The sequence below is a fragment of the Pongo abelii genome, chromosome 3, assembly GCF_028885655.2.
Source record: "Pongo abelii isolate AG06213 chromosome 3, NHGRI_mPonAbe1-v2.0_pri, whole genome shotgun sequence".
Taxonomy (NCBI): domain Eukaryota; kingdom Metazoa; phylum Chordata; class Mammalia; order Primates; family Hominidae; genus Pongo; species Pongo abelii.
Genome location: NC_071988.2, coordinates 114,976,759 through 114,992,429, shown reverse-complemented (window position 1 = coordinate 114,992,429; position 15,671 = coordinate 114,976,759). Strand labels below are relative to the sequence as shown.

At 36.7% G+C, this 15,671-nt stretch overlaps 1 protein-coding gene across 2 annotated transcripts in view; it reads right to left on the bottom strand.

Annotated features, from left to right (window-relative positions):
- GRID2 (glutamate ionotropic receptor delta type subunit 2) overlaps positions 1-15,671 on the bottom strand; it is a 1,495,815-nt gene that overhangs the window by 232,945 nt on the left and 1,247,199 nt on the right. For both annotated transcript variants that reach the window (XM_024246001.3, XM_054554182.2), the window contains exon 13: positions 10,861-11,056. In XM_024246001.3, coding sequence (XP_024101769.1) covers positions 10,861-11,056 — 196 coding nt within the window. The remainder of the gene's footprint in view (positions 1-10,860; positions 11,057-15,671) is intronic.

The following is a 15,671-nucleotide window of genomic DNA, read 5'->3' as shown; positions in this document are numbered from 1 at the left end:
GACTGGATAATTGATAAAGAAAAGAGGTTTAACTGACTCACAGTTCTGCATGGCTTAGGAGGCCTCAGGAAACTTTTACAATCATGGTGGAAGGTGAAGGGGAAGCAGGCACCTTCTTCACAAGGTAGCAGAATAGAATGAGTGTGAAAACAAGGAAATGCCACTTTAAAACCACTAGCTCAGCAAGAACTCACTCACTATTGTGAGAACAGCATGGGAGAAATGATGCCCATGATCCAATCACCTCCTACCTGGTCCCTACCCTGACACATGTCCCTACCATGACATAATTTGAGATGAGATTTGGACGGGAACACAGAGCCAAATGATATCAGTAGGATTATAATTTTTAATTTTTGGTATTTACCCAACAGAAAATTTTTAAAAAATATATATGCATTTTCCAATTTGGGAAGTAACTTTGAGAGTAAGAACTAAACCAAGGCAATGCCTTGGATATTTATTGGAATAAGAAGTTTGAGAATATAATGCAATCAGCAGGAAACAAAGATGCATCAATCTATTCTTTTTTCATCCCAGGGAACTAGAAAGCTGGAAAATCCTTTGGAGAATTTTTTCACTTGGGTATGAGGCTGTGTTTTAAGTCAGGACTAACAACATAGGCTTGATGTTAGGTTCTCTGTGTTAGGGACTCCCACTACAGTCCTCTGAAGTTTCCTAGGAAGCATTTTCTCTCATAAGCTATTAAACAGTTTGAAATTAGTGTCCAAAGACTCACTGAATATTCATTCCAGAAAAAATCTTAGAATTAATAAATTCTGTTTCCACAATTTTAAAATATGGAAGAAAACTAAGTCCAAAGTGGCTCTCTATTCTTCACAATCGAGAAACTGATTTCAAATACTTCTGCTATTCTTTTTACATCTTATTGCTCATCTAGTTTGAATTATTATATTAATGTCCAATTAGCAAGTTCCAATGATACATGGCCCAGTAAGTGTCTTTGTTCCACAAGCACCTTCCTCCCCCACCACTTTATTGCAGCGCCTTCTCTTCTAACTGGAATTGCTTTTTGTTTCTTACACATACTATGCTCTGCTCACCTTCACGCCTTTGCTCAGGCCCTCTCCTCCCTATCCCATTTATTGTTATTTCTGTGTTACCTAATTAAATATTACCCATTCTAAGTTTAATATCACTTCCTTTAGGAAGTCTTCACTGATCTGAAGTAGCCTCATCCTTCAGGCTATGCCAGGTTCCCTTTCCCTGTGTTCTCAAAATGTCTTGTACAACTCTCTGTGGGGTACCTACTGTTCTGCATTTTACTTAGCAGCCACTGAATAAATGTTTGTTGATTAAAGGAATGAGTGAATGAATAGATGAATTAGAATTGAATGTAGCTAATTAAAAGAAGAATTGGAGCAGATCTGGCTTTCATCATGAATTAAATCACTGTGGAAAAAAGCAATTTTAAAAGAACATACTCTGTCAGCAGCAGGTTGGTAGTATCATCTTTATGTAAATAAGACAGCACTTCACTGTTGCATCAGCATCCAGTATAATTCACAGAATTTGTATATATATATATATATATATACACACACACATATATTTTTTCTTGGCATCTAGAAAAACATGTTTGTTTGTAGTATTTGTAGTATGATTTGTCTGCTATAAAACTTGACACATTGTAACTTATGTAAAATTGCTGATGATGACCTAAGAAGTCTTCATAAGCAATTTTTCATGTGTCACAATGATTCTAGGTTTCTCCTTTTCTTTTTGAGGAAACATCTAATCAAGTCTGATTTTGATTTCAAATATCCATGACAATTGTTAAAAACAAAAATAAGTCTTAATTAAAAAAACATCCAACTCTACTATTAAAAATGCATTAGCACGGCTGCTGGAAATGATCTCTACATCTTTTTTATTCTCCCACTGTGCAGTTCTCTTCTTTCTTTGTGTGATGACTGACACAGACCTAAAAACTCCGATTTCTAGAGAGCAGAAAATACGCCAGTGGTATCTGAGCTCTCAGCTGCAGGGTGTAGTGCTGAAGTGAATCATGTATTTGTTGGAATCACTTGGCAAAAGAGCAAATGCAGCAAATACACTGCTCCCTCCAAGTCCAGAGGTATGACAGCCCAGGCTTGGCGTTTTCGTAGAACCAAAGCTGTTGAGTTTGTTGTCTTGTTTTTCCCCAAGCCATTTTCAGTTTGCTTATTTCTTTCTGTAATAAGGGCCTAACCCAGATTTTGAGGTCATATACCTAGTTAATATATTAGCAAGTTGCTCACTAAATCTCCAATTTGCCCTCACCCTCCTTCTGCTGCTGGCTCATTAATTGTCATCTACTTTGGCATTTTTAGTCAATGACAAATGATGCTTATAGCTCTACGAGGAAGGGGAATGGAACAAGCAGAAAAGAGGATATGGCCGATGTGCAAGGTCAGGACAAAGTATAGATGAAGCTGTGTAACAGTTGAAATCTGCTTTCTACTCACAGCCTTTTTACCTTTGTGCAACATGGTGCAGAGCTGCTTCATCCTTAAGTCTAGCATGTATCAGCCGCTACAGTTCCCAGCCTCACTCCGCTGTGGGAAGCAATGCCCTCAAGACTTTCAGCTGCTGGTGAGATTGCTGTTAGCCAAGCTTCCACTGCCATTGTCAGGGATGAAGAGGGGCCCCACACCTCAGTAAGCACCTGGCAATATGCTCACCCCTCCTGCCACCCTACATGCATCTTATCAACATAATCTGCCTAGAGTCTATGTTGGTCCTGGATTCCTAAATGCTGCCCTCATGGAAAGTCTGAAATTTCCAGATCACTGTTTAAATCTCACTGATATGGATCTGCGCATCCTTTGATTTTGACCAGTTTTCCTATTCCTCTACAACTCTCCAGGTTCTTCTACTCTGCTCTATGAAACTTTATTATCAGCAGGATGTGTGTATCTAGGGAGGTCATACAATTTGTTGTCATAATGATAATACTCTTGAGAGTGAGTGGGAATACAGTTAATAACACTGGGACAAGTGGCAAAATCGAGACTGTTCCAAGCAAACTAGGACAAATAATCACCTTACCTATAACCTCCCTTTGTTTTTTGAAATTTCCTTTTACTTTATTTTGCTAAGTAGAATGTACTTATCTTCTGGGGATACTGCATTGCTTGTGGTCTTGTGGTGATTATTTTTCTCTGCTACAACACTCATACCACTGGGACAGGATTCGGTGTTGGTATTCTCTTTGCCCCTCAAACCATTTCTAGACCCTTGTCCCGAAAATTCTCCGGCTTTGAAGCTTATGTTATCAGACTTTACTACCTGCCACTCAGTGTTACTGTGGTCACCTACTGACCCTGCATCACTCCTCCAACATTATTTGAATATTTTTATCACTTGGCTTTCTGTCACTCTCTCAAATAGGAGTTCTGCGTTTCTTCTTGGCGATTTGATTATTCACATAAGCATCTCTTTCCAGTACTTTCTTTTTCAGTCTCAAGACTTCCTCTTCCCCAAAGATTTTGTCTTTTCTACTACCTCAGCCACCAAATCCCATGTCATCAATTTCAATAACTGTATTCTCTTCATCATTTCAATTTCAAATGTGTCATCTCAGAACAAGCGTCATGTTACTTCCAATTTTATCCTTCTTGTTTGCTGATTCCAAGAATTCCAGTCCCATCTAGGCCCACAATGCATTGTTCCGGCCACCCTTTTCATATCCTCAATTCCCTTGTGTCATCACTTTCCTTTTATATAGCACAGATTCCATGATTCATAACAATAATTACTTTTTTTTGCATGTGCTCTTAATTTCCTTGCTTGCTCCTATTATCTTCTAACATACTTTTCTGGAAACACTAATTCTGGTGAAATATACTCTTTGTGGACTTTGCACTTATACTCAGTCAGCTAAAGATGATGGCTAGAAAAATACTCACAATCATGCTGACTGGTCCCAATTTATAGTCATGACCACCGATTACAAACCCCTTCCGTCTTGTCTAGAAAGTTTATTACATTTTAGTAGTCTACTATCTCTTTGATTCTCCAGGACAGCCATTCCTATTTTCTCTTTCTTCAAATCTCCAGGATCTCTTCCCTGCTGCTTACACTCTGGTGATGACTTTGGTTTAAATATAATACAAGCCGTCAAGGATGAACTTCCTTATGCTCCCACCACCACATCTTCTAACTTATGTCCTTTTCTCCTCTTACTATGGATAGACTGTGCTTCTAAGTCCAAACCATCTACCTGTGCACTAAGATGCCATAACTTATCTCCTAATCAAAGAAAGTTCTCCAGCAATACTGCAGTCTTTTTCCTGTATCATTGGTTTCCTTCTCTTTATCACATACTCCCATCAATATACAGATACTGTATATGTCTTCTTTCGTAAAAAATTTCCCCAAGCCTGACATCCTACTCCAGAAACTCCTCTCATTACTCAGCATTTTCTTTCAGCAATATTTCTTTAAAAAGGAGTTACTCCTTTAAAAAGAGCTATAGTATCTTCTTGTCAGTTTTACTACAGTTATCAGTGTCACTCCTCCAACGTGCCTTGAAGATTTTATCACTTGGCTCTCTGTCACTCTCTCAAATACCATCTGTGTTTATTCTTGGTGATTCGATTATTTGTATAGGCATTTTTTTCCAGTACCTGGTTCTCATAATCTCTTCTTTCTAGTCTCATAATCTCCACATCCTCTCTTTTACTTCTTTTCTTTTCTCCAATCTTTCTCTAATCTCTTCTTCTACTCTACCAGGCCTGTTGTTGTCAGGTCACCAGTGACTGCTGGTTTCCAAAACTACAATTAATTTTTAGCATTCATCACCCTTTATCATGAGCATCATTTGACAGACAGTTGATCCTCTGAACTTCTTGAAATTCTTCTTTTCTTTTGGTTTTTGAACCACCACTTACTCTCTCTTGTTTTCCATCTTACCTCACTAGCTGATAGTTTCCTGATGTTTTGTTACGCCCTCTCTGTCTCTGCCTCCTCTAAATATTAAATTGTGTTTAGATGTTTTTCTTTTCCAGATATACTCACAACCTCAGTGACCACATCCAGCCTTGTGGCCTTAAATACAAACTTTGCCTGCATAATGAGTAAGCATTTCATGTTAACTACCATGCCAGAGACAAATTCTCATTTGACTTATCAAACCTACTCTTGTCATGGTTTTCTCAATCTCAGTAAATGGCAACTCCATCCCTCCACCTACGTAAGCCAAAGACATTGAAGTCATCCCTAACTCCTCTTTTTCACCCCACATTTACTCTTTTAGAAAATCTTGTCAGTGCTACCTTCAAAATATGTTTAAATTTAATCCCTTTTCATCACTTTCACCATAATCACTCTGGTCCACCCCCGCTCATGTCTCACTTGGATTATTACAGTAGCCTCCTCACTAAGTTCCCCGCTCCCACCCTTGAGCCCCCTGGTCTCCACACAGCATCTAGAGCGGACCTTTAAAAAGTAAGTTACATTGTGTCACTCTTCTGCTCAAAACTCTGCACTGGTTTCTCATCTCAGAGTAACTAAGGTCATTCAAATCACTCATAGAATATTATATCAGTGATTGTCAACCCTTGTTGTGAATCAGAATCACCTGGAGGAATGTGAGAAATTTAGCTGCCTTCCATTTACCAATTAAGATACAATTTGGACTTTAGTGGGGCCCAAGCATCAGCCTTTGCAATGGCCTCCATCCTGCCCACCTCCCACTCTGATCGTATCCATCTGCCTCTCCATCCCCTAACCCCCGCTCTGTGCACCCTGCTCCAACCTCGCTGATCTTCTTGACATTTCTCTCCAGCATGCCAAGCTAGCTTCTGCCTCAGGAATTTTGTAATGAGCATTCCCTCTGCCTGGAGCCCTTCCTGTCCCCTGTCTCTAAACTATATGCATGGTTCACCCCCTGTCCTCTTTCAGGTCTCCATTCAAACGTTAGTTTCTCAGAGAAGTATTTCCCAACCTCCCAATGTGGGATGGCAACATCCTCTTCATGATCTGCTTTTTTTTCCCATTCTTACCCTTCCAATTTTTCTTTAGAGCACAGATTTATGCTTGTCTGTTATCCTCTCTTCACTACAATATAATCTCCATTTAGGCAGGAACTTTACCTGTTCTATTACACCTTCTAATGCCTAGAACAGAGCCTCGGAAACAATAGGTATTCACTGAATATGTGTTGAATGAGTATGTAAAATAGCAGGTTCAAGTCCACTGAGTTTTTCAGCCAGAGCTGAATAAAACTGGGGTAGGCTTACTCACTAGTTCATAGGGTCTGGGATTTGTCTTCCTTCCTCAGTCTTCTAAAACCCATGACATTGGCCCATATTGATATGACCAATGTTTTGCCTTGGCTTCCATTTTAATACTTCAGTTTTCCAGCTGGGATTAAAGCTAGGCCCTGAAGTCCAGCGGCTTGGTTGCAGCCCTGATGCGCACTTTGGAGCTTGTGAGTTCCCCCCAGTAATAGCACCCCTTTCCCCGTATTGCTCTCGGACTTCTGTGGACAGACAGCTTATACATTAATGCTATCTTTATGACTGAATACTGCTGGTGCTGGCACCACCACCGACTTCCCTGTTCCTATGGTATCCGTTTGAGTGTACATCCCCTTGGAATTTCATAGTCTGAAGTATTATTCACTTACAAATCCTACCAATCCTGGTTTTATTTACTTCTCTAGTGGTCTTCTATGCTGAGATTCTAGAATGATTTGTTTTTCCCCAAGAGTTATAATAGATTAATGGGAAGTGAATACTACCCTCATAATAATCAGAGACTTCCCTATTTTAGTGCTCCACATGATCCTTAATTTCTGGTCAGATCCTTACCTGTCACCTGGAAGTTTCTACAACTGCTCTCAGAAGCTATATCTGTTTATGTCCTAGGCCCTTCTAAAATAATCTAATAGACTAAATTCCGCTAAGGTGCTAATGCCAATAACTACTCAAAGTCATAATCTTTTAAGATGTATTTGGGTTTTAAGAGAAATGAACTTCTCATGGTGTAATTTCAGAATGTTGCTGAGTCACCATCATGGCCTCCTAACTGGCTTCCAGCTTCCATGTTGCCATCTTCCGTTTGTCTCAGCACAATAGTCATATGATTTGCCAAAATATGTTATCATGTTGCTCTTCAGTTCAAAACTCTCCTGGGGTTTGATATCCCACACAGAGAAAAAGCCAACTTAGAATGTTCTAGACAGCCTGCGTTAGCACAACTCAAACTTTAACATGCATATGAACCACCTATGGATATTGTTAAAATGAGATCCACGTTTAGAAAGGCTGGGATAGGGGCTTAAGAGTCCATATTTTTAGGAAGCTCTCATATGATGCAGACACTGCTAGTCCACAGGACCACACTTTGCATTGCTAGACCCTACATGATTCATCTTCTCTCTACCTCCAGACCTTTTACCTCTTGACCTTGTTGCACTTCTGATATTATCCCTTATTTCTGAATCCATACTGGCCTCCTTCATATTCTTGGAACATCTAGGCATGCTTCTACCTCAGAGCCTTTGTACTGGCTGACACTCTTTCTAAAAACACTTTACTCAGACATACACATACTCTCCCCTCTCCAACCTGCTTAAAGTTTTTATTCAAATGTTACTTTCTTAGTGAAGCCTTCCCTGGATACCTGATTTAATAAAGCAGATTACCTTGCTTCTCGGTATTTCCCATCCTCTTCTCCTACTTTATTTTTTCTCCTTAACAATTCTCGCTACTGAACATACCATAGAGCTTGTTTATTTTGTTTATTGTTTATACCCACTATAATGCAAACTCCATGAAGGCATTTGTTTTCATTTCTGTCCATCCCAGTGACTAATGTACTGCTTGACAAATAGAAGGTGCTCAATAAATAATTGTTGAATGAATGCATAAAAAATTCAGCTGCATTTTAAAAATCATATTTTTTCTACTTATGCAAAAGATCTTGGTTAAAGCAAGGCAGAAAAAAAATCTGTTCTAGTTTACTTAGGGTAGTTTGATAACAACTTTAGCAAATCAGAACTCATCGACTTAATGCTCATTTACACAGATTTCTTTGGTACAAGCCGAATCAAGATGGTAGATGAGATCGGTATCTACCTTCGAGTAAGAGAAACTTAATGAGACTAGTAGCACAATTAAGAACAAATATAGACTGAGACATTAATGGAATCTATTTAAAGTTATAGATTGTGAGGATTGTTTTTCTCAGTGATGCAGGCCTTCCTGGAAGGCAGTTACTATATATATATCCATATATAGTGTGTGTATATATATATGTATATACTATATACATATATATGTGTATATATACATACATGTATGTATATACATACATATACATATATAGTATATACATACACACACACATATATGGATTCTTGCCCAAGATATTATAGAAGAAGTGTGGCCTTTTGTGAAATGTTGACCTAAAAGACCTCTGATGTCTTATCTGCCTGTATAAATTAGAAATCAATGACAGAGAATAAAAAGCTGTTGTGTTAAATGTTCAAGACTAGTTTCTTGAAGAAGAATCCACAACCACATTTCATGTGTCATAGTTCTCAATTTCATGAAACTCCAATGAACTTTATCAGGTGAAAAGGTTATTATTTGTTTGTTGGTTGTTTTGTTTTTTAATAGAAGCTGGCCAAGACCTTGCAAGCTTGAACCAAAATACATCTTGTTATTATCAGCTGCTCTCTGTCTAATCAACTGTCAGCTGTTTCTAATTTGGGTTGAAAGAAATATATAGTACAAACAAATTTCACTTAGATATTTTCTATTATAAATTCATTCAGAAGAGCATTTTCACTAGCCCTCTAGTAAATCAGAAAACTGAATCAACATGGCATAATAAATATTTGAGGACTTGATTTGCAGTTTCGAACTCATTAGCCCTCCTTATCAACAGACTAACAAAGAATAGAAATTATTATCTACCTCTTTTATTGCATCTTCATTTTATTACGTCACAACTTTACATTAAGATTAGGAAATATTAAACAATAAAGCTTTATAATTACAAATCCCTCACATATAAGTTATCTCAGGTAATCTTCAGGGCCATCTTACGAGAAAGGTTTATGGCTCTACTCATACTACTTATTGATGCTTTATATATTATCTTATTTAATCTTGACAAAAACTATGTGAGGTAGAATTCTTATCTTCATGATGCAACTCCCAAGGCCCAGAGATTTTGAGTAACTAGTTATGTTTATACATTTTATTTAAAAATGAGCTGGATTCAAACCCGGGTTGATGTGTCCATCAACACCAGGCTAGTGAGAGAAAATAAAATGAAATTTCTCTGCAATAATACCATATAGAATGAGGTTATAAGGCAGGGGGAGCTTTGGCTCCTAAAATGGAATAGAAATATGAACTATAAATTTCTATTTATATTAATCATCAAAAAACAAATTCATTTTTAACAGATGATATAAAGGAAAATAACTCATCCTCAAAGCCATAGTGTATACTTATTCTGAACACAAATTCATTAACATGCTATGAGTACCTAGTAAGCCTTAAAATGTCCACCCTCCTCCTCCCTTCCCCAAAAATACATGTTTATTCACCCACTTGGATCCAACTCTCAACCCCCCACCCCATTAACTGGGAGAACCATGTTGAAACTCCAGGAGCCAATGGTTCTTTGGAGAAAGCCAAGAAATATTTTAGAATCAATAACTGAGCCCCAGCAAATGGGGTATAATAAGGGCAAAGAGGATAGAGGCCGTTGCTAACATCTCCAGGATATTCACTTCCTTAAAGACATCATTAATATTTGAAAAAAGGTTTATGTTAGCATCATCAGCTCTCAGAAGAATGATATCAATATGTTGACTGCAAGAATTACTAAGCTGACTCTAGGGACCATAGTAGTAGCAGTGGCAGATAAAGGGTGCCAGATGAAAAAGCAGAGGATAATGCTGGAACCTGTCACAGAATAATTTTTATAGTCATCAAAATATCCTCTAGGATGATATTATTGAGTTTGCCTTTAGAACAGGAAACACAGACTTGGAGTCCAAATTATTCTGCAGTGGAAGGTCAGAGAGAAAAACTGTGTACTACTATTGCTGCTATTACTGACATTCATTCCTGCATTCCGTAATTATTTATTAAATGTCAACAATGATTTTCACTAGGCTAGTCACTAGAGATAATTTTAAGAAAAAACAGTCAGATCTGTCATAGAGGTTGATAGGGTTTGAATTGCTTCTGTATATATGTTTATAAGCTACAGCTCAGAGTAAAAATAGCTGTAAGATTTTCACATAAAAGAAAAACAGTCTTTCTATGCCTTTTTAATATAGATAGTTATAGAAAAACTAAGATGTAAATAAAGATTTTCACATTTGGAATAGAAACAGACATGTGTAGGAACCTTATTTGTTGACAAGATTAACTTTTACTTCCAGATAGCTTCACATAATCACAACTAAAGATAACGGTTTAATCTAAAAACAAGTGCAGTGTAGAAAATACCCTGAGTCATTTAAAAGAATCAGATAACTTGAATGACATTTGGAATGGGATTTATAAAAACTTGTTTAGACTTCATGTTTGTTAAGTCCTTAACCCTTTTCTGAACAAAATACCAGTGTATGTATTTGATTTTGGAATTCAAATGGAAACTGATCTGTTAGACACACTGCAGAGGACTTTGAATTCCCTTTCTGGTGCCATGAGTCATTTAAAAAATCTTCTTTAAATCAATATAAGATGTAATTTAACAGGAAATTCTCTGTCAGCATTAAAGATAAGAAACAGAAAACAAAACAAAAAACCAAATCTCAACTTCGCAATTCCAGCATGGGACACAAAATGGTAAGGACTATTAAAGGAGAACCATGGACAGTACCTTTTGAATGCCTGCTTGGGACTCCAGAACATTGTTCTCCGATCCATTGCTTCGGTTGATCATCCGCCACATTTGGGAATACATGCTGTCCCTCTCAAAAGGATTCAGTCCTTTCATGCGGACATGCTCATATACTGCAGAGTCTAGGACTGTGCCATAAGGGATTTCTGTTTGCTTGGAAAGGTCCTGGAGAGACCTTGATTATTGGGAGAGAAGAGAGACACAAGAGACGGTACTGAGTATTTTCAAGTGGGAATAAAGTTAAAAGAAAAAAAAAGGCAATATGTGTGGAAACATGTATCAAATTGCTTTTCTTATTTTATTGTTTTCTGACATTAGGATACAATATGTAAGAAAAACTGCTGTTAGGGTATATGGCATTTATACAAATTATGAGAACACAAAATTATTATTGAAGGAAAAGTGAAAATGTCTAGTGGTAATGCAATGCTTTCTTTGTGAAGTTTCATGGGAGAAAAAGCTAGCAATTCCATCAAAGACAAGTTAAATTAGACTGCTAGATAATCATATGCTAATTTAGTAATTTTAAAAAAATTTCAATATGTTATCAGCATTAGTTCTACATTCCTTTAGGTAGCAAGGCTTATTTGTATAAAATTATAGAAATTACATAAACAACATGCTTTGAGGTCAAATGTAGTCTTAAAAATTAGTAGTTATGATAGTCATTATTTATTGAATACACACGTCAGACAATTGATATATATTATCCTCACAGAAATGCCTCACATAAATAATTATTTGACCTGTTTTATAGATGAAGAGACTTAGGTTGAGAGAATAAGTGACTTGATTAGTGTATCATAGTCAGTGAGTGCGAGAGCTAGAATTCAAATGTGGGTCTGTCCAGCCCCAAAGACCATAGTATTTTCAACGCAAGACGCTGGTTCTTATTTCTATATTTCTTTTGCTATATTTGCTTTAGCATCGTGTGTGTGTGTGTGTGTGTGTGTAGTGTGGAGGTGGGGGGAGCACTTTCTATTTGGATGAGAATACATTTCATTTTTCTCGAAAGCTGAAAACATATTCAGAATAATGCTTCAAGATTTTTAAGTCAATCTTTTGTGTTACAGATAGTATCTATTTGTCCCAGGTTATCTATCTCTAAATTGGTGGTCGATTTCCCTCCATTTGAGTTTCTGAGTCTCTCTATATTTTGCAGCTTAAAGAACCAGTTATCATTCCACTGGAACTCATTGAATTTGTGTAGGTGCCCAACTCTAATGACTGACATTTAAGAACAAATACTGTGCCTTTGACATACTGTTAAAATCATATACTGGCACAGTTACAACTCACTAACTTTTGGGAATGGGAGCAGATGCTTTGAAACACTATACTGTACTTCAAACAAGAACGACTGCACACAGAACTCTACAACCATAAGCCATGAATCTCATGTAATGTATATCTCTGATCTTTTGGTCTGTTTCTAGATGGAGTTTGCTAATGATTTCCTGAGGATCTTTGCAACCAACAGTAGCATTGGGCAAAGGCACTGGGAATACTCTTGCAGTTCACCAATCTCCATCATGTAAAAAATTGTGTTGGAAAAAATACATTATGGGCCACGTTTATCAGAAGAGTATTTGTGCCAATTTCTAATAGTAACTTTCAGCAAAATTTAATTTGCATTTTATTGAGTTTTGTGTTTTTGATGTATATTATTTACTCCATGGAAACTACCATGATAAATTCCTTTTTGCTCTACACATCTGTTGCATAAAATAATGCATTTAAATCATCCTATCTGAAGAGAAAGTGCAATTCTGGAATTTTCTGGAATATTCTAAAATATTGAATGAATTCTACTATTTGTAAAAGATAAACTAAAGTTATAATGTAAATGAATAATTGAGGGCAAAAGCACGAGTAAAATGAGTATGTAGCTAGGATGCAACTGAATAACAAAGTGAGTGGACATTTACTTGTAGGTCATACCATAATTATCTTGATACATTATAACAACAAAAATTTTGTTTCAAGAGAGCAATTTACTGCGTTTTCAGTAGTATCAGTAAAACTGTATTATGAACATGAACATTTTTAACATATATCCCCCTGTTTAGTGGAGGATACCCAAAAGTGGTAACACAGGAAGAAGGAATGGAATATATCTACACAGGTTATAACAACAATACTCGTTTGCTCAGTTTCTATAAATACAAAGGTGAAGACCAGATGGTTGTACATAGCACCATCTAGAACCTGCAGATCTATGTATGGAGAAAGCCCATATTGCAGGTCACCAGACACCCTACCAGTACAAGATTGGGCCCTTGGCTGTCTGGCAGTACTAACAATCAAACTCAACTATAACGATCAGAAGGTTTTAATCTAATGGAGGTGAGATCACAGTTTAGTACAATTTTTTTTCAGTGTGTTCATTTAAATATATAAATGGGTTGCCCAAATAGTCACCCTGGCTAAATGCTGCTAAATAAATTAGTGCTCCTTCTTATCCTTCTATGAAAAGAAAACTGAAATCAAATGTTAAGATCTTTAATATGATCAGGTTCTGTGACATAGCTTCACCTTAAATATTAGCTTTACAGCCTGAAAATATAGAGTTTTAATACAGTTTAGCTGGCGAAGTTGTTTTGTACACAATGCATTTTTAGAGGAATATCTTAATATATTGCCTATGTGAAGCTCCTGGTGTTGCAAAAAAGGCAGTTTATATTCAACATACTTCAAGTTTAGAATAGCAGAGCATTTTGCAATTTAGAACAAAGGCATGTTCCCTCTAGTAGTTTCTGATATCAACTGCAACTTATAAATTTGCCTTGAGACATGTTTGCAATAAAAATTACAGGTTTTCTGATTCAGCATGTTCCATCATAGTACACTAAGATAGCACCAAAGATGACAAAAATAAAACAACTGAAGCAAAATGAAGTGAACACAAATAGCTTATTACAGAATGAAATGGCCATTTCAGGAGCCCGACATAGAAAACAAGCGGTCACTTTGTATTTTTCATACTAAGAAGAGTTTAGAACAAGATTAGCAGAAATGCTGTAGCCTATATTATGAGCCTCTAAAGGAAATATAGTAGGTTATTCAACAAATGGTAATCTTCAAAAACTTGTATCTGAAGGTCAAAATCTGAATGTATAATATTTAGACATGCCCAATCATTGTTTTAAAATGTAAAACAATCATAGAATCATTAATAGGCATCTAATATATACATTAATTTATGTATATATTAATGTATATATTATGTATATATATTATGTATATATTTATACATTTATGTATATATATTATGTATATATATAAATATATATATTATGTATATATTTATGTGTATATATAATTACATGTCAAATACTGACATTTCTTTTTTAACAATAGACATTTTCTCAGATGATAGAAGGAATGGGAAAATCAGCCGGGTGTGGTGGCTCACGCCTGCAATCCCAGCACTTTGGGAGGCCAAGGTGGGTGGATCACTTGAGGTCAGGAGTTGGAGACCAGCCTGGCCAACATGGCAAAACTTCGTCTCTATTAAAAAGACACACACAAAAAAATTAACTGGATGTGGTGGCATGCACCTGTAATCCCATCTACTTGGGAGGCGAAGGTAGGAGAATTGCTTGAACCTGAGAGATGGAGGTTGCAGTGAGCTGAGATTGCACCATTGCACTCTAGCCAGGGAGACAAGAGCAAAACTCATTCTCAAAAAAAAAAAAAAAAAAAAAAAGAAGAAGGAATGGAAAAATCTAGAGTACTCCAGAGAAGTGTTATCTGTGAACATAGTATTAGTATGTATAACTCGTACTATACTCTGTTTCTCTACCTAACCACATACACTCACATAAAACTCAGTGAATGCTCACTCTGAGAACCCATTAGACCTGAGGTCTCTTCTCTCAAACCCACACTCTCACTCATGCACACAGTAAAAAAATGAGTGTCTATAGCTCTAAGTGGTGGATGATAAAAGAAAGCAAATGCTTTGCTGCTCTAATCAGCCTTATCTTCTTGACACCTGACTGAGATTATTTTTTTATTCCTGCTACTGTTCTCTGATCAGACTAGCATCAACCTGTGGGTACTGAACAATACTGAGAGATTACAAGTAAGTTATTTTTATTTATTTGTATGAACAGTACATACACTGAGGTACTGTGTGATTTAGGGCAATTCTGTGAAAATAAATTTTTAAAATTTGAGTAGCTTTAGGTTTCTGTAAAATTCTTTCAATGAGAATAATAAACACTGAAACTCCTTTCAAGCATTTAAAATTAATTTGGGGCTAGGCACAGTGGCTCACGCCTGTAATCCCAGCACTTTGGGAGGCGGAGGTGGGCAGATCACTTGAGGTCAGGAGATTGAGACCAGCCTGGCCAACATGGTGAAACCCTGTCTCTACTAAAAATACAAAACTTAGCTGGGTGTGGTGGTACACACCTGTAATCCCAGCTACTCATGAGGCTGAGGCAGGGGAATCACTTGAACCCAGAAGGCGGAAGTTGCAGTGAGCTGAGACTGTGCCACTGCACTCCAGTTTCGGTAACAGAGCAAGACTCCCTCTCAAAGAAAAATAAAAAATAAAAATAATACAATTAAATTTTTTAAATATTTGATAGTCTATTAGATATATCTGATAGCAATAGCTTTAACATTGAGTAGGTTAGATTTTGAAGTCAAGCATATCTGTCAAATCAGTATTTGATCAGGTTTCTACTGTTTTTATATAAAGATTATGATGTTGATGATTCCTCCTTCCACAATGCCTTATTTAATAATTTCTATTGGTATTTTTTGTGGAATTTTCCCCC